This window comes from Tursiops truncatus, chromosome 4 (assembly GCF_011762595.2).
Source record: "Tursiops truncatus isolate mTurTru1 chromosome 4, mTurTru1.mat.Y, whole genome shotgun sequence".
Classification (NCBI taxonomy): Eukaryota; Metazoa; Chordata; class Mammalia; order Artiodactyla; family Delphinidae; genus Tursiops; species Tursiops truncatus.
This window is the reverse complement of record NC_047037.1, coordinates 19,131,518-19,149,536: the sequence shown is the minus strand read 5'-3', so window position 1 is coordinate 19,149,536 and position 18,019 is coordinate 19,131,518. Positions and strand designations below refer to the sequence as shown.

The 18,019-nt window shown below is 35.4% G+C and overlaps 2 protein-coding genes across 6 annotated transcripts in view; one reads left to right on the top strand and one right to left on the bottom strand.

Moving 5' to 3' along the window:
- Positions 1 to 3,162, top strand: part of GYG1 (glycogenin 1) — a 38,187-nt gene extending 35,025 nt beyond the window's left edge. For both annotated transcript variants that reach the window (XM_019934321.3, XM_073803716.1), the window contains exon 7: positions 2,297 to 3,162. In XM_019934321.3, the coding sequence (XP_019789880.2) occupies positions 2,297 to 2,470 (174 nt within the window). In that variant the 3' untranslated portion in view covers positions 2,471 to 3,162. The remainder of the gene's footprint in view (positions 1 to 2,296) is intronic.
- Positions 3,163 to 10,278: 7,116 nt separating this feature from the next.
- The window catches only part of HLTF (helicase like transcription factor), a 59,041-nt gene continuing 51,300 nt past the window's right edge, over positions 10,279 to 18,019 (bottom strand). For all 4 annotated transcript variants that reach the window (XM_019934323.3, XM_019934324.3, XM_019934326.3 and 1 more), the window contains exons 24-25: positions 15,176 to 15,256; positions 10,279 to 12,579 (exon numbers count right to left, since the gene is read on the bottom strand). In XM_019934323.3, coding sequence (XP_019789882.2) covers positions 12,427 to 12,579; positions 15,176 to 15,256 — 234 coding nt within the window. In that variant the 3' untranslated portion in view covers positions 10,279 to 12,426. The remainder of the gene's footprint in view (positions 12,580 to 15,175; positions 15,257 to 18,019) is intronic.

The following is an 18,019-nucleotide window of genomic DNA, read 5'->3' as shown; positions in this document are numbered from 1 at the left end:
AGACCTGGGAGCAAAGGAAAGGTTTTTAGAGGTTTAGATGGATAGATACATAGATCTATATATAATATCTATATCTATCTATCTATCTATATATCCGTATAACTATAAAATTCTTAGCCCATTGTCCTAAGATTGTAAGATTATTCCCCAAAAATAGTGGTTTACAAAAACAAAGAACGCCCCATTTCATGTTTTAGAAACTGCAAGTATTTAAATATACCTATTTTATTTTTGCCATCGTGTAGAAGAATATATTCCAAGTGAAAATTACAATAACATGAACATACAGCAAATACTTTTCTAGGATTATTTTGATTTGCCATGTTTTACTCCTCTGGTTATATTGGATCTTGAAAAATAAATCTCTCTGTAAGAGGAAGATGACATTAACATTTACAGTAACAGTTCTGACTTTAAAGGTCTTCCTCTGAGGTTTGTTCTTTTGGAAGAATTGGAAGAGGATGAGAAATTAAACTTTTATGTTGCATATTAAGATATAAAGAATAAAACTGGGCTTCCCTGGTGGCGCAGTGGTTGAGAGTCCGCCTGCTGATGCAAGGGACACGGGTTAGTGCCCCGGTCCAGGAAGATCCCACATGCCGCGGAGCGGCTGGGCCCGTGAGCCATGGCCGCTGAACCTGCGTGTCCGGAGCCTGTGCTCCGCAACGGGAGAGGCCGCAACAGTGAGAGGCCCGCGTACCGCAAAAGAAAAAAAAAAAGAATAAAACTGAATGGGTAAATTATAATCAAGTCTTAATAGATCAGTTAATTACCTTGGTATAATTATAAGAGACGATAAGGTTATAAGAGATCCTTCTTTTTGCTACGGTATAGATTTTAGCCATTTCACTTATGAGCACTTGTGCCAAAATATAAAACGGAGAAAGGGAAAAAGAACTAACACTTACATTCTTACACTAATTGCTTTATATGGACCAGGAAATAATACTTATACAGTACTTGGAACATTGCCAGGTACATAGTAAGTGCTTAAGATATCTATTCTTATTTAACCCTTATAAGCACTCTGTCAAGTAAGTATTATTTTTGTTAATATCCCCTTTTTATATATTAAAATTAACTGAGGCTTAAAGGAGTTAACATCCCTTCCCTTAGTTATGTAGCAGACTAGTCAGTAGCAGAACTGGGACTCACATCCAGGTCTGAGAGACGGCTGTCCTTATGAAAGCACTGTGAGCAGAGGACTCTGCGAGAGGCTCCTGGTATCATTCCGGTGGCATGTGGAAGGCAGAGGCAGGACTAATCCAAGGGAAGGACTTAACGTTGCCTCGGCTGTAATATGATCCCGTGGAATCTACCCAAATACCTTGGAATTCCAGGATATTTAAATACATATATACTTATACCTACACATCTATATAGCAACAAAAACAGCTACTCAAACATTTTGTTCTACCATTTTCTCTGTTAAAAACAATACCTGTGTGTATTCATTTGCCTTCCTTTTTCTCTACGATTTCCAGTACTATCGCACCTGAGAGCTTTCTGAAGGATAACTTTGATGTTCTTTTATGATACTACTGAATTTAATTGCGTACCTGTATGTAATGAGAATCGAATTTAATGCAGAGTAGGTTTGCTCCATTTCCTGTACATTTACCTTGTTCCTTCCACAACCCAAGGACTGAGGGTTATGAATCAAGGGAAGGTGAAGATGGGAAATGAAGACTTAATCAAAACTAAGCAAATTAACAGAAGCTGCAGGAATAGATACTTCTTGGTAATAAGCTTGAACAGGAAGATAAATTTGGTGTATGGCTCAGACCGTTTAGCTCTCGCTTTTATAATGTGACAGCTGTGTATGTGGTGCGGCTCTCTGCTTAGGTTCTCTCTGAAGTGTAGCTTCTGAGGTATCATTTCGTTTAAGTTCTCAACCTTTCTGAGCCCACACAGATCAAGAACTTATCGTGAGACTGTGTTCCCTTGTCCATCCATCTTACACTTTCTAATGAACTGTTGCAGCTTTCAGACTTGGTCTATACACTGGCTTTCTCTTGTGGCTTCTGTAGAAAGGTATGCAGAACTTAAACATTAACCCTACCCAATTAATTTGTTCTCCCTATGTTTTCACCGAGTCAAGAAGTCTTCATTTTGTTAGGAAAAATATCATGATCCTTGTATTTCTGTGTCTTGTTTTGTTTCATGTAATACTTTTCAGTTTTTGCTACCTTGCATGATAATTCATCCTGGTTCTTCTCACCTTCTTCAGTTTACTGCATTCTTTAAAATGGTCTTTCAGCTCTAAAGGAGTCTCTGATTATTCTCCCCTTTCTAGGAAAATGTCTCATCAGCCGTATCACAGCTGTCCCTTGGGGAGATCCCGGCTACGGCACAGCCTTTTGTATCCTCAGAAGAACGGAAGGAGCGGTGGGAACAGGGCCAGGCTGATTACATGGGAGCAGATTCCTTTGACAACATCAAGAGGAAGCTGGACACTTACCTCCAGTAGAAACACTGCCCTTTTCCGTGGACACATCCACTTCACAGGCACTTGTTTCCGATACTTAGTATCTAGAGCTGGGTTAAGAAAGGTCTGTTACAGTTGTTAGAGGCTTTCATTAAAATCCATCAGATGTGGGTGGGGGGTCTTGCAGGACAACTGGTGAGAGCTGGGCAAAAGTTAAGTAGCAATTCTGTGATATGAAGGACAGTTCTGCTTTTTAACCCTCAGCTTGTATTTCAGAAATTCTCAGTTATGCCGATTGCCAACGTACGTGGTAAGGGACACTCAAATCTTAAGCGGTTAAGACGGCTGTTATCAACTCTTAAAATGTGCCAAGCCAGGCTCCAAATCAGTCTCCCTTCAGATTGGGATACAGCACCTGTCTCTTGCTTGCTTGTTGTACCCTTCACTAGACCTGCATTTTAGAATCGCCCAGACGCTGCCAGAGTGATTGTAATTCTGCTTTCAGGTAAAGACAGCCTATAAGAACACTGCTGAGTGACTCATAAGCTTATCAACAAATGGTGTTAACCCATTTTATTTCCTAGTCTTAGTGTCTGAAGATGTTCACCAGTTTTCTATGTACAGTAAGGCGGCATGCTAAAATGCTTTCGTTCAGTTCTGTATGTCTGAAAACAGCAGTGTGATGGTTACCTACAGTGGCACCTTGTATGAAAAATAAAGATTTCTTGACATATCTTGGTTGTCTAATTCAATTAAGGGCACCCACTCCCCTTGAAAAAAAAGTATTAGGGAATTTTTCAGAATTTGTAGAATTTGTGTTTTAAAAACCAGTGTAAAACTTGACACTGAAATACATGCTTTAAAAGTTGGTTTCTAGATATCAAGAGATATCTGCATCTAGTGTTCTCCAGTGATGGTGATGGATCTGATCTAATAGATGGAGGAAAGGAAGATCAAATTAATCTGTCACCCACATTTCTGTATGAAGTGGGTATTCACATTTTAGAGTATTGTAACCTTAAAATCGTCATAGGTTCATTGTCAGTCTCTAAACATACTCGATAATCTTTCAGGACTGTTACAATCAGTACCAGACCCAACGTCTTCTAGCATTTTTATCCACGGCTTAGAATGATAGGAGTATAAAGCATGTTTATTCAGTGTACAGGTGATTCTAGGTTGCAAGGATGGCAAGCTGGTGAAGGGTATGATCTAAAATGTCGTTTTAAAACTGAAGTGAGTAATCAGAAGTCATTCTGTTGAAGAAAGCAAGAGAGACCATGACAAGAAACTTTAGAGGTTTAACTGGCCAGAAGCCGCAGTGGCTTTTAACCTTCAAGATCACCTTCGTTTATTTCCACAATAGCCTATTGGTTACACAGGTCAGCCCTATTCAATAAGGGTGTGAATGAATATACAGGGTATGGAAACCTGGAGGGCAAGAATGGATGCGGGCGGGGGCGGGGGGGGCGGGTGTGGGCACCTTGGAGGCTGGCTACCAGAAGAGCTTAAGAAGAACCTGAGGACTTACCTAAAATTGTAAACTGTTAAATGACAAATGATTTCTGAAGATAAAATAAGCTACGATTATTTGGACTGTGGAAAATGAGTTGCTGTGATCTTCAAAGTACGTGAAGCACTACCAGAGATTTAAGTGCCTCTGCGTGTCAGGTGCCATGGTACAAAGACCCTCAAGATACTCCTGACCCAAGAGTCTCTGCACTGAGAGGTATGAGCTAAACTCTTCCAGTGAGAATCCAATGCGTAGAAGAACCTGGCTAAACGGAAATTAAATTCATTACAGTGTAATCTGCAAGTCGTACAAATAGAGTCTGTATTTCTGGACAATCTATTTGTGCCTAATTTTAAAGTTCATTTCAGCCCTCGGTTGCTTTCACAGTCTCAATGGTCATAAAGATGTATCTGATTTCAAGGAAATACTTGAGCTTATTCCAGAAATTACATCTACCAAAGCATTAATTCAGTCATCTTAGTTTCACATCAAACACAATTTGAGTTGACATATATATTTAAGACAGACAACACAAGAATTCACTGAACAAGCACTTAAGTACTGACCATATCACACCTATGATGGACATTAGAAATATAGGAGTGTACAAGACAGACATAGTTCCTTATATTCTAGTAGGAAACAGACTGAAAGAGAAATGAACATATATAATTGCAAATTATGCTAAATAAAGTACACTGACAACAGGGAAAGTCCACCTTTAGGGCAGTCGGGAAAGACCTCCTGCAAGATGATGATTAAGCCAGAAAGAGAGGCTCTGAGGTAGCCAAAAGGGAGTGAGGAGAAGGAAGAATATTCCCTTCAGAGGAAATTGTGCAAGCAGGTGAGAACTTGGTGGAAATAAAGGCTTATAAAACAGGATGGAGAGGTATGTATGCAGTGGCTTCATAGGTGAAGGTATGGGCTTTGGATTTTACTTTAAATTCAACAGCAATTGATTGAAGTTTTATTAATGTAATTTATATTTAACTTTTTATTAACGGGGACCTATAGAGACATACAAAGGTAAGCAGAATAGAATAAAGAACCCCCATCACCCAATTTCAACAACTGTTTCATCTGTATCCCCACCAACTCTTCCCGTACTAGACTATTTGGAAGCAAATCCCAGATTAAAAATTTCATATTCCCATATATATCTTTAAAACATAAGGACTTCAGAAAATTATCTCACCAAGAAACTATTAATTCCAAATGTCCTCCCTTACTTTGTGTTTTATTTCCACTTTGATCTTATTAAGATCCAAGTAAGGCCCATACAGTGCAATTGGTTGATATATATCTCTGATTCCATCGTGTTTCCTAACCCTCCCTTCTTGTTTGTTGTTGCCTTGCAATTTATTTACTGAAGAAACCAGATTATTTGTCCTGTCTCCCACATTCTTCACTTCACTGATTGCAATTTGACATGTTTCCTTGTATTCTGTATTTCTTATAAACTGATTTAGAGGGCCAGTCAGATTAAGGTGTAATTTTTGGGGGGGGGGGGCAATACTTTATATGTTGTTAGGTACTTCCAAGCCTCCAGTTACCTTATGATCTTAACTGCCATTGATGATCTATCTCGCTGGGGTTGCAAAATGGTGATACTCTCATTTATTAGCTGAAATATTTCTGTATACTTCCATTCATCAGTAATTTGGTTACCCTGAGGTTGTTTCTATTAAAAGGGCAGGATAAATGCTTGATTCTCCCTTCACTCACTAGTTAGTATATAAAATAAGGAACTGGTTTAACAGTATCCTCCAAAGGTGGTTTTGAGGGGGGTTATTCTAGTATCATTATGAATTAATGAATTTTAATATAGTTTGTTCAATTCATTGCCAGTCCTTCTTAAAGAGAGTCTAATTGTCTTACCTTTGTGATTTACATTTTAAAAACATTGGTTCTGCAGCTGGTGGAAAATAGCTTAAATGAGAACAAGAGCTGATGGGAAGGCAAGTCAGTTTAATAGTGGTCTTGGAGAGAGACAGTGGTAATCCAACATACCTTCCACCAGGGTGAAGGCAGTAAAGCTGCTAATGGATTGGAGATGAAGAGAGAGGAAAAAGGAGTAACTGAAACTAGAAGCTTGAGCAACTGTGTCTCCAACCTGGCTGCTCCTGAGAAACACTGGACACCTTGTAAGTACGGTTTCTTGGGCCTCATCACTATAGATTATGAATCAGTGGGCCTTGGTTGAGGTCACAGTATCTCTACTCCAAGTAACTATCAAGCAATGACTGTGACCCAAATGACATTTGAGAACCACTTGATACATTAAGAAAGTGCTTACACTGAACACAACAGGGAGTCAGGGTTTTTAGCAGAAGACACCTGGAAAGGTGAGGTGGTGTTACACAGCAGGGGACTCAACTGCTGACCAGTCAAGGCTTTCCAGAAGACAAACTCGGCTCCCTGAGTGACAAAGGAAACATTATCATAAACAACATCTATAAATACAATTGTATAATGTCTACCGTTTAATGTCACTGAAACTTGGGCCATGAAGCTAAGTAAGACTTGGCTTCTCCTTAAATACAACAGTCTGCCACAGTTTGCTTTTTTCCCTCTGCTTATTATTACAAATAGATTACTATTTTTATACTTGAGTATGTTATTTGATAACTTATTTCTCTGAGTTTCTGATGCTGAAATTCAATCTCAAGTGAAAATCTGTAAGAAAGCAAAAAGGAAAGACAGTATTTATTAGGTATTTATAGCTTAATTTTCATGTCAGTCCTATAATGTATATACAGTATTCTCATCTTGCAGATAATCAGAGAATAAGAAAGGTAAATCATCTGCAAAGGACTTTGATTCAGATTTGTGTATGCTCTGACTCTAAAACTATGCTCTGCATTAAACAAATGAGTGATCCAAACAGACAGTGAGATCAGAGAAATGGGCAGAGATCAGAGTAACCTCTGTATGTAACCAGAAATATAAATGCCAGAAATCTAGGAAGTAACACAAATAATGGAAAAGCTTTCAGTTTGCTTGCTACGAAGATAAGGATAATGGCCTTGAAATAGAACGTGGGAAATACCTTTTACAAATGCTTTCCTAAATAGGCTGCCTGAAATTGTAATATAAAAATGGGTAAGAAAATTCAAGGATAGAATTGTCATGAATTTTGGCTTGGACACAGTTCAGCTTCACAACGTATAGACTTTGTACCTTAAAAGCCTATACAGGGGAAAAAAAAAAACCTATGCAGAATTATCCTGTTTTCACAGTTGTTTTATTGGTCCACAAGAGGGAAAATTTGTTATATGACTATGCTGCGATACTGTGATGTACTCAGGGTCAACATCCCTTTAGAGATAAGGGCTCCAGACACCTATACTAAGACACTCAACTCTTGTGATTTACTTATTCTGTGTTCACTTTTAAGTTTTTGAAGTTTCTTGACGTCCAGTCTATCAGCTACCACTGCTCCCTACTGTCTGCCTAAAACAAAAATAGGGAAAGAGGCAACTGTTCAATAACAGGGCCTTTGAACACTAGTCCTTTTCTACTGAGTCAAGTATATGGATTTACTGAAATCTGTTATTTTAGGTGGTCAGAAGCCTTTTTTGGCTTCTTGGCCCCTGGTTGAGATAAACAGAAACCTAGTCTTCAGATACCTAATATTGCCTTATTGTTGTGGCCAGGTAATATGCAATCTGAACAAGGAAGTGTATTTTGGAACTCTCCATCTGTATCACAAGAGACCACAAGACTCAAAGCCTTTTTTTTTAAATTGAGGAACGATATCAAAGCATCAGACTGGGGGGTGGGGAAGAGAATTAAACATATCATCTGGTGTTAACTTTTTTTTTTTTTTTTTTGCGGTACGCGGGCCTCTCACTGTTGTGGCCTCTCCCGTTGCGGAGCACAGGCTCCGGATGCGTAGGCTCAGCGGCCATGGCTCACAGGCCCAGCCACTCCGCGGCATGTGGGATCTTCCCAGACCGGGGCACGAACCCGTGTCCCCTGCATCGGCAGGCGGACTCTCAACCACTGTGCCACCAGGGAAGACCTGGTGTTAACTTTTTGTGTCCCTACTTTGTATACAACATAAGAGATAAAAGCTCTAAACTGAAAAGGCTTACGTAATTTATTTTAAATAGTATTTAGTAAAGGCTGTTAACTTTTGGAAGGAAAGTGACAAATTTACCATAGGAAAAAGCATATAATATGCATAAAAGAGGCTGAGAAGTCATTGAATTAGACTAACAGATTCTTTTTCCTTCCCTGATCTTCCAAAGATACTCCTTAATTAAGGTGAAGTATTAACTTTTCCATGCAAAGTTGCACAATTATACTGCAAAATCTGTTCCAGGGAGCCTAAAATACCAAGGGTCACTTTGTAGGATGTGTAAATAGGCAACATTAACTCAGATTACAAGAACATACGTTTGTGGAGGTGATCAGTATATCCTTATTTTTTAATCCCATGAATAATGGTGGATATAATAGCCTTTGACTATAAGTCAGATTTGCCTACACAAAGGACAGATTTTTATGCCTTTGGAGATGAGCTCCAAGCTTGATCGAGGTCTATGATTCATGCATAAAATCAATGTTTTATCTTAATTCTTGCTTTCACCTGTACCTGCAAGAAACATATGAAGTGGCCTTCACTAGACCATTTCTCATGAAATACTTAACTTACCTTTATCAATATATTGATGCCAGTGCCAGTGCCAAGAAAAAAAATTTTAAATCCTACAATGTACTATTCGGGAATAGCCCTTCCCTACCCTAACAAAAAGGGTAAATTAGTTTAAACATTCAGGAGACTGTATCCTAGTTAATTTTATCTGCCTTTCTAATAAACTAGAATGCTGAAAGATGGCAGACTTACTGGAAACTTTCCTAAAACACTAGTCCTATCTCTGCTTTAGCAAATAGAGTACATGTTTTAATATATAATCTCTCTGATGACTTTTAATATCACATCTATCACATTAAATACCCTCTTGGAATAGTCTAGATGCACTATTTTTGCATTTTTCAAAAGTGCAAAGACATGCCCTAGAATTTGTTTTATCTACCAATCTAAGAAGTCATTTTGGTATTTGCTGTCCTTCTAAATGAAGTCCCAGTGCAGCCTAGTTATTATAACTTGGTTCAGGTTAATGGAGGTGTCCTGTTCCATGTACATTTGAATGACATACATTATTAAAACTGTATTATTTTCATGTAGAAATCAATTTTCATACTTAAAGGTAGAATTTAAAGGTCTAAATTTGTCAGAAAATTCTTGATCAAGAAGGTTGAGTAGGGAGCTGAAAAAGAGATTTTTTAAAACCCCATTTTAACCATTAAAAGATCTGACTGGGAATAAGATATCATCTACCCTTTCAAAAGCAGTAAATTATTATGGCTTCATCTAGAAGACTGTTCTCCCTTATTATCACACAGTAACTATGACTATTTTAACATGGAAGAAAACATTACGTCTGCTTACAGGATTTCTGATCAACCGTTTCCCCTTTGAAGTAGACATTACTGCAAGGGAAGCATCCCAACCATTATTCACAGCTATCAGAATTTTGGGGTCTTTTTATTCAGAAGCACCATAAAAATGAGGTCACAAATTCCAGAATGTAGAACTTGTAAGGAAGTTACTACATACTTACGGGTGAATTAAATGAAGGAAAGCTGTTGTATTTCACCTTTTGCAAATATTTTAAAGTTAATACAGTTGAAAACTTAAGGTTAAGCACTTGAATTCTTATTAATAAGCCAAACATATCATTTGTCCTCATGTTTTTAATGAATCTTCCTTCCGAATACTAATGAACAGAACTTTGGCAAGCATATAAATAAAATGAATAAAAAACACACCAATGAATGCCAACAGAAAACATGCACTGCCTGAGTATAAATTTATTGGTACTCACTGGTTTTAAACATAAGATGATTATTTTCTTGATTATTTCCAATCCTGGAGCTGTAATTAGGGCAAAGTCTATAATCGAGAGTGTTATCTAGTATACCACTATACATAACTATGATCACAACTCCTTTTTTTCTGGCAGATGGGGAAATAAAAATAATCGAAACTAATGTTTAAGAAGATCGAGACATTTAACATAAAATTTAAAAATATATACACTGATTTCTAAATAAGAAGTCAACCCGTTAAATTGAAATTTAGTAAAATTAAAAAGGGGTAGGAATATGAGTCAGTTATTCTCAGCTACTCATAGTACTTTTATGTACTCTCAGTAAAAAATAATTATATAATATAGACAGCTGAACAGACGTGTGAGATTCATAAAGAAAGATTAAATGTTCTTTAAAGAAAAAGTACTCATTAAAATTACGGCACTGAGGAAGCTAGTAATTTTTTCACTTTTATTAATTTTAAATTTAAAACAAAATCCAGTTTGAACCACAACTGGGAATACAATATTTTCAAGATGTTTCTAAAGCTATTACTCTACGTAGCAATGAAACAGAGTTAACAGCGTAAACATAATGTGAACTTTTCATTCCAGTAGTTTATATATTTTCTTAGGATGAATTTGTTGTTTTTTTATTTAACACCACTTAATCGAACTATACAAAACCAAAAAGGTATTTTTTAAATGACTTGCCAAATTTATCATTATGAATGTGTTTAAAAACACAAGTCTGTAAATGTTTGGGGTAAAGAAGCAAGCAAAGTCTTCACCTTTACAGTGAGTTTGCAAGGCTCTGCCTTTGTAAGCAAGAAGAGTAGGTTGTGTTTTTTGCTGCAAACTCTTTTTATACTTAATCTCACTGGGGTATTGGTATATAGAGAACCCACATATCATATTTTATGAGATCCTGATCAACCTGATATTTTGTGCAATGCTACTCCTACAAGGTAAAGAACTTCCCTATTGCTCCTAATGCTAGTGGACTAACCTCAAGTTATTATTCCACTCTCATCCCTGCAGAAAGGTCTGTTTGTCCTTTGCATCAGCCCTCTACCTCACCTGCTGCCGAAGAGAAAAGGGACTGGGAAGATTCTTGCTGTCTGATCCACTGTTCCTTTGGAGCAAAGGACAGGGCACAGAGAAGCAAGAATTTTGTTGCTAAGGTATGTGCTAAATCTAAGATTGCGTGCCCTAGAATACAACGCTGCCTCCAATCTCCTCTTATCTTTCAGTCAAGTCACTTCCAACACTGTAAGTAAAATATAAGGTTCTTAAATTTGTATCATCAAACATGAAGCTTCTCCTATTATAGTAAGTAATTTCTTCTTTCTTTGGATTAAAAAAAAGATTCCTTAAGGAAAAAAATAACACTGACTACCTAACCTGACTGATAAATTTATAGTTTGTTTTAAATGTGACTAAAACAGTCATCCAGGATTCTGTGGCAACTACCGTGAGTTTGATTATTAACAAAAGTAGGAAAAAGATGAGTAATTCTACAGATAGATGTAAGGGTGAATTACTGAAGTTCCAAAATCAAATTCTGATTCTAAACACAATAACAAAGAAAATTTTCCATTCAGGGATTAAGATGTCTTTAAAAGTTGAAACAATTTTGGATGTCATCCAGCCCAACTTCCATCCAGATTATCATGCCTCTCACATATAGTAGTCTTCTGAATTATAAAAATTTATAGTTATTTTTTTAAACTACATAAATAAGAATTATCTATATATAGAAATATCTATTCAGCAATTCCATAATTTAAATATTCAAATCAAATTGGGCAGAACTGGTTCCTTCTCACCCCCACAGACTGTATTTACACACTAATACGTCAAGTTACATTTAAACAAAAAGAATGGTACCACCTGACTAAAACGGAGAAAATAGTGCTCTAACGCAATCCCCAATTTTCATGAACATAAAATTGTAAGTCACTTATGTGAATTTTATCTCAATGACACTGTAAAACAAAAACAAAACACATACATACACATACATGAACAAAGCCAAACAAACAAAAAAAAACAAGTAACTTGCTAACCTGGACTTTGGTCTCTCATTTAAGGTTCTGGAATGCAAATGTGGTTTCTGAAGGTCCAATAAAGTCAATCTCTTGTATAGTCTGGGCACATATTAATCGTTTACATGGACTGTGAATCCACAGCATCACAAATGGGAGACTTTGGTGAATAACCAAATGTGTCCAACATAGAAAATAACTATTTGGTCAAAAGTATAAAAGGTTTGACCTTATCTGAAATATGAAAAAGCTGAGTACTTGGAAGATATATGAAAATACTCAGCATAGATAATACGAAAAGTTGAATAAAAGTAACTTTTTGTCTCAAAAAATTATTTTAGGCCACAGTATATAACAGAACTTATTGCTACCTGAACTGTCATTAAAAATAGGTTCATATATAGAAGGAGATTATGTATTAGTAATACCTCTTCACTAATATAAAATGATATGCTCCTTTTAGAAGATATACTCTAGACCTCATTTCTAAAACTATTTTTCGCATTTCCAAAACTTCTGTATATATCTAATTAAACTGACCTTACCAAATCCCACAAATTATAAATCAATTAAAGTTCTGATTTCATTAATTTTAGCTTGTTTCATTTCACTAGCATCTGCTTTTTTAGTTCCAAAGGCTCCAGCTGCAAGTTCTCTCTTTGTGTTTTGTATTTTCAGCATATTTTCTTCAACAGAATCCTTCACAATGAACTTTAAAAAGAAAAACAAAGTTAAATTGGTTAAGTACTTTTTAGGTCACAATACTTGAATCCTTTAATTAAAAAAAAATTGACATGATGAAAATGATACTTTAAAAGAACCTGCTTTCTTACAGTATTACGTAGCTTTCAAAAATGGTCAATAATAATCTATTAGAAACTGTTTCACTCCCCCTTTTCTCTCAATATACAGTGAGAATATTTAGAACATGATATGATAGCTAGAGATGAGCACCATTTCCCCTTATCACTCAATATAGTTTTCCTGTATAAAGAATACAGCTGTAAGGACATAAGTTACGTATTATAACTCCATCATCAAGATAAGAGCAACACACAAAAAAAGCAAACTTTATAGGCAACTCTGAAGCTGGAATATTAGCAAAATAAATGTAACATATTTAAAAAGCCAAATAAGATTTTCCCAGAAATGAAAGAACAGGCCTTCATCTGGTATAATTTATAACATTAAAAATTTAAGAGAAAAAAAAGCGATCATCTCAATAGATGATAAGCATTTGATAAAATTCAACGTTTACTCCTGATAAAAACCTTGACTTTAAAAAAAAAATCCTCATTAACCCAGAAATAAATGTCCTCAACCTTATTTAAGGATAGCTACTAGAAACTTACCAAGAATAACATATTAAATGTAAAACAATAAAAGTATTCCCAACAAAGATAGGAACAAGTCAAGAATGATTACTGTGATTACTACTATTCAACACCGTACAAGAGGTCCCAGTTACTGTAATACAAGCTGTGTTATAAAATGTTACCAAAATACATAAAAGACCTAAAAAAAAGGAGAGTGATACTATCTAAGTTCTTGTATGGGAACACTCTGTATTTATAAAGAAGACAGTTTTCCAACTAATCATAAATTCAATAAATCCCAAACAAGATTTCTTAAGTGGAATTTGGTAATCCAAATCCAAAGTTCAATTCAAGAGTAAATAATAATATTAATAACCAACACAGTTCTCAAAAAGGGTAATGAGTGCACTTTGCTCTACTAGATATCAAAGCATACTTTATAAAACCATAGTAATTATTAAAGAAAAGAGAGTAATTAATAGATTAATAGTAAATAGATTAATAGATTATAAATTAAATTAATAGATTAATTAAATTAATAGATTATAAATATATAAAAATATATATAAATATATATCTATATATAATAGATTATAAATATATATATCGATAAATAATTAATAGATTATAAATTAAAGTAATTAATAGATTAATAGTAAATAAGAGTAATTAATAAAGAAAAGAGATCAGTGGAACAGAACAGAGTCCAGAAAGAGACCCATGAATTAGTTTATGATAAAGTGACATTTCAAATCAGTAGAAAAAAACGATGGACTTTTCCAAAAAAAATGGTAATGGAGCAAATGATTTTTCATCTGAAAAAAAGTTAGATCCATATCATGAATCATAAAAAGGTAAAATATTTCAAAAGAATCAGAAGCACAGGATATTCTTTCTTTTCCCTCCAAATTCTCAGTACGGCAATTTTTATTGACATTTTTGTAAAACACTACTCCCAGTTTACATAATTTACAGGAGATTCATTCTTAAAGTTTGAAGATAAAGCCTTCTGTTCTAACAAAGACCTCAAAATCCATAAGATACAAAGAAAAAGGCTGATACGTTTTAAATGATAAAATTTCTAAACTTTTTCATGACAAAAAGCACATAAAGTTCAAAGATAAGCAAGAGCCTGGAATAAAAAATTTCCAACATACATAAAACGTTTAAAATCAGAATTTATAAAGAATTACTTTATACTATAAAACTATATTTGTACTTTATGAAAACTGGGCAAAAGACACAAGCAAGCAATTCACAGAAAAAAAATTAACAAGAGATATGTCAAATATGCTAAAGGTCTTAGGTAAATGAGTATTAGAAGGTCACTTTTTGACCATCTTATAAGCATAATTTACATCATTCTCATATATCATAAAGCCTGTTTTGAAAACAACTTGACAGTTATGTAATAAGATTCTAAATCCAGAATTCTAGTTTTCTTAACCCATCCTGAAGAAATACTGTACTTGTACATATGCACAAAGATGCACATTAATGCTCATTATAGGAGTGTTTTTATTAGCAAAAATTGAAGAAATACTGTACTTGTACATATGCACAAAGATGCACATTAATGCTCATTATAGGAGTGTTTTTATTAGCAAAAATTGAACTGGTTAAATAAATTAGATGTAATTATGTTGCCTGTCTACCATGACAGAATAATAATAAGTTTGATTTGTATGTTCTTACAGGGCAGTCTCCAATATATACTGTTCGGGGGAAAAAACACAGACTACAAAATAATAAACTATGATCCCATTTATCTTAAGAAATTTTTGAAATTTACACATATACGTAAGTATGAATGTATGTAAACAGAAAAACTTTGACTAGCATGTTAAACTACTGATGGTAGCTTCCTTCTAAACAGAATAAAGATGATCTTCATAGTTTGCATAATTCTATTTCAATCTTTTACAATATATTCACGCATTATTTGTAGAATTTTGAAAACCTTATTTAAAATAGATGTCTTAAAAACTCACTTTCGTGATAATGACTTCTTGCTTCTGGCCAAGTCTATGGCATCTGTCAAAGCACTGATCTTCAGCAGCTGGATTCCAGGCCTAATAAGAACATGAGTTGAATAATTACCACCCTGATCTGTGAGTGTTCTGCCCAAGTCCTTTTGTTGCAGTATTATTCATTCACCTTTTACTAACTGAATTCTTTCTGAATGAATTCAGATAGTGACACTGTAAATGCTCTGGGGACGAAAATTTCCACACAGCCCCTGACTACCTCCCCCAATCACTACTATGATAGGCAGGTATTCTCTCCCCTGTCATTTCACTACACCGCTTCTAGTATCTAATACAGGGCCTGATACCTAGAAAGCACACAGTATAAATGATTGCTGATTAATCAAATAATATCTTTCTCATCCCCCACCCCCACCCATTTTACAATCAAACTATGTCTGCTTAACAGAGAAAGTTTATACGCTCTCTTAAATTACTTAATTTACATCAGAAAAGATAGGTAATTGAGTCCATTTATGAAAAAGTTTTCTCCTTTTCTGCTGGTGTTTGGTTCTTTTCTTTCATTTTCCTCCTTTCATTATGTAAAAGCACAAAAAAAGATTTCAGGAGTAATGAGAAGTCCTAAAAATTATTTAAGACTCTGCCATACAATTTCCAGTATCTATTTTGAACTAAAAAACATTAGCTAACTAACATTAGCTAACTAACATTGGCATTATCACGGGGACTGTCTTAAGGTGAAGAATAAAACAATGAAGCACTGAAAAGGGAAGATAAGCAAAAAAGATATAGAGCTCTTCAGTCTAGAAAGATAGGAGTCAAGTGGTTTTGAAATAACATGAATTGTCAGGGTAGGGGATCATTAAGTTTTAAACTAAACTATGGGATGACTCTTGAAGCTGAAAACAGGGTGTTTTGGAGAAAAGGAACATTTATACAGCAAAGTACCAACTGAAAATAGAAACAAAATCATAAAGTAATATGTAGATGACAAGTTTATAGTACAACTTAGGCAGTTATTTTCTTCTTTTTAAAGTTCCCTTGAGGGACTTCCCTGGTGGTGCATGCACTGGTTAAGAATGTGCCTGCCGATGCAGGGGACACGGGTTTGATCCCTGGTCCAGGAAGATCCCACATGCTGCGGAGCAACTAAGCCCGTGTGCCACAACTACTGAGCCTGCGCTCTAGAGCCCGTGAGCCACAACTACTGAGGCCCACATGCCTGGAGACTCTGCTCTGCAGCAGGAGAGGCCACTGCAGTGAGTGGCCCGCACACTGCAGTGAAGAGTGGCCCCCGTGGGTAGCAACTAGAGAAAGCCCACGCACAGCAACGAAGACCCAACGCAGCCAAAAAAAAATTTTTAAATAAAAATAAAAAATAAAGTTCCCTTGAGATCAAGAGAAAAGGAGATTTTACTCTTAACTTGCTATAATTTGATTTGGGGATTGTTTTTCGGTATAAAAGTTAGATTTCAAGGACTTATTTACCTTATGAAACTGACAGTCATATTCTGTGAATATTTTGTATTTTACAATTGGACCCATTTTGAAACCATTATACTAAGAGCTCAGATAAAATGTTCCTCTCTGCTGTCTTTTGTCTAGGAACCTCATGGTGAGACGGCAGTATACATCAAGTATGACTAAATGTATAATAAAATTTACTTTATGATAATGTAAAACTGATAGCTCCCATTCTCTTATGTAGTGATGAAGGAAGCAATTAACTTTATCAAAAGCTCATAATGAAAAAAAAAGCTCACAATGAAACATCAAAATACAAATAAATCTTAACATTTATATAATACTCGACAAAGAGGTAAAAATCTTCATGAGCAATGTTTTTTTTTTTTTTTTTTTTTTACTGAATCTTATTTTTCTAGGACCTGGCTTTTGTTTTAAAGTTAGAAACAATATCTGAAAACTTGAAATGTTCAATGAAAAACAACCAACTTACTATGAAACTGCTAAAACATTCTGTAAGTTTTCTAAAAGTATAACTGTTAAAGAGTTTAGTCTCTGGTCAACTTTACAATACTAATTAAATTACTGTATTTTGTATTAACAACCTCTTCCTTATGAAGTACTAAGATTATAACCAAAAAATAATAATTTGGGAATCTGTTCCAAAAATCAGCTTCTAGAATTATCATCTGCTTAGCTAACATGTAACTTAACTTGCAGTTACAATGCATATTTTTTATAATAACCATAATACTAAAACTCTAGCAAAGATTTAAAACTTCATCCACAGAACTAAGGCAAGAAAATACGACAGACCACTGCCATCCCGATGGCATTAACATGAAACCCATGAATGCCTAAGTATGGCTCTGGTTTTAATATTACTGGAAAGGTTACCCTCAGGTGAGGAAGAAAAGCCTTGGTAACAGGTACATGCTTCAACTAGATAGCCTAACCAGAATAACTCAAAATTTGTATCTTAGTAAAATTTCTGTTATGAATTTTCTGAGTTTCAGGCAGCAAGCTAAAACCACAAACCTTAGATCTGTGAATGCACAGAAACAGCACAGGGTTACCTCCAGCCCAAACAGTGCCCAATGCAAATTAGAAACTGAATTAGCTCAGAGTGCTTCCAGTCCAAAAAGCCCCTTTGTGCAATCAGAAAAAAAGTGCTCCTGTGCGGATGCAACTCTAAGCCACACAGTTTGATGTGTCAAGTTCAGAGTGAATTTTAACTCCCACTCTACCCCTAGACCTTTTAACTCCCACTCTACCCCTAGACATTAAAGTTTACCCAAAGCATTCCATTAATGGTACTTGTTTCTAAAACTGTGATGCTGGACCATGTGCACCTAAAATCACCTATGGTCTATATAAAAATGT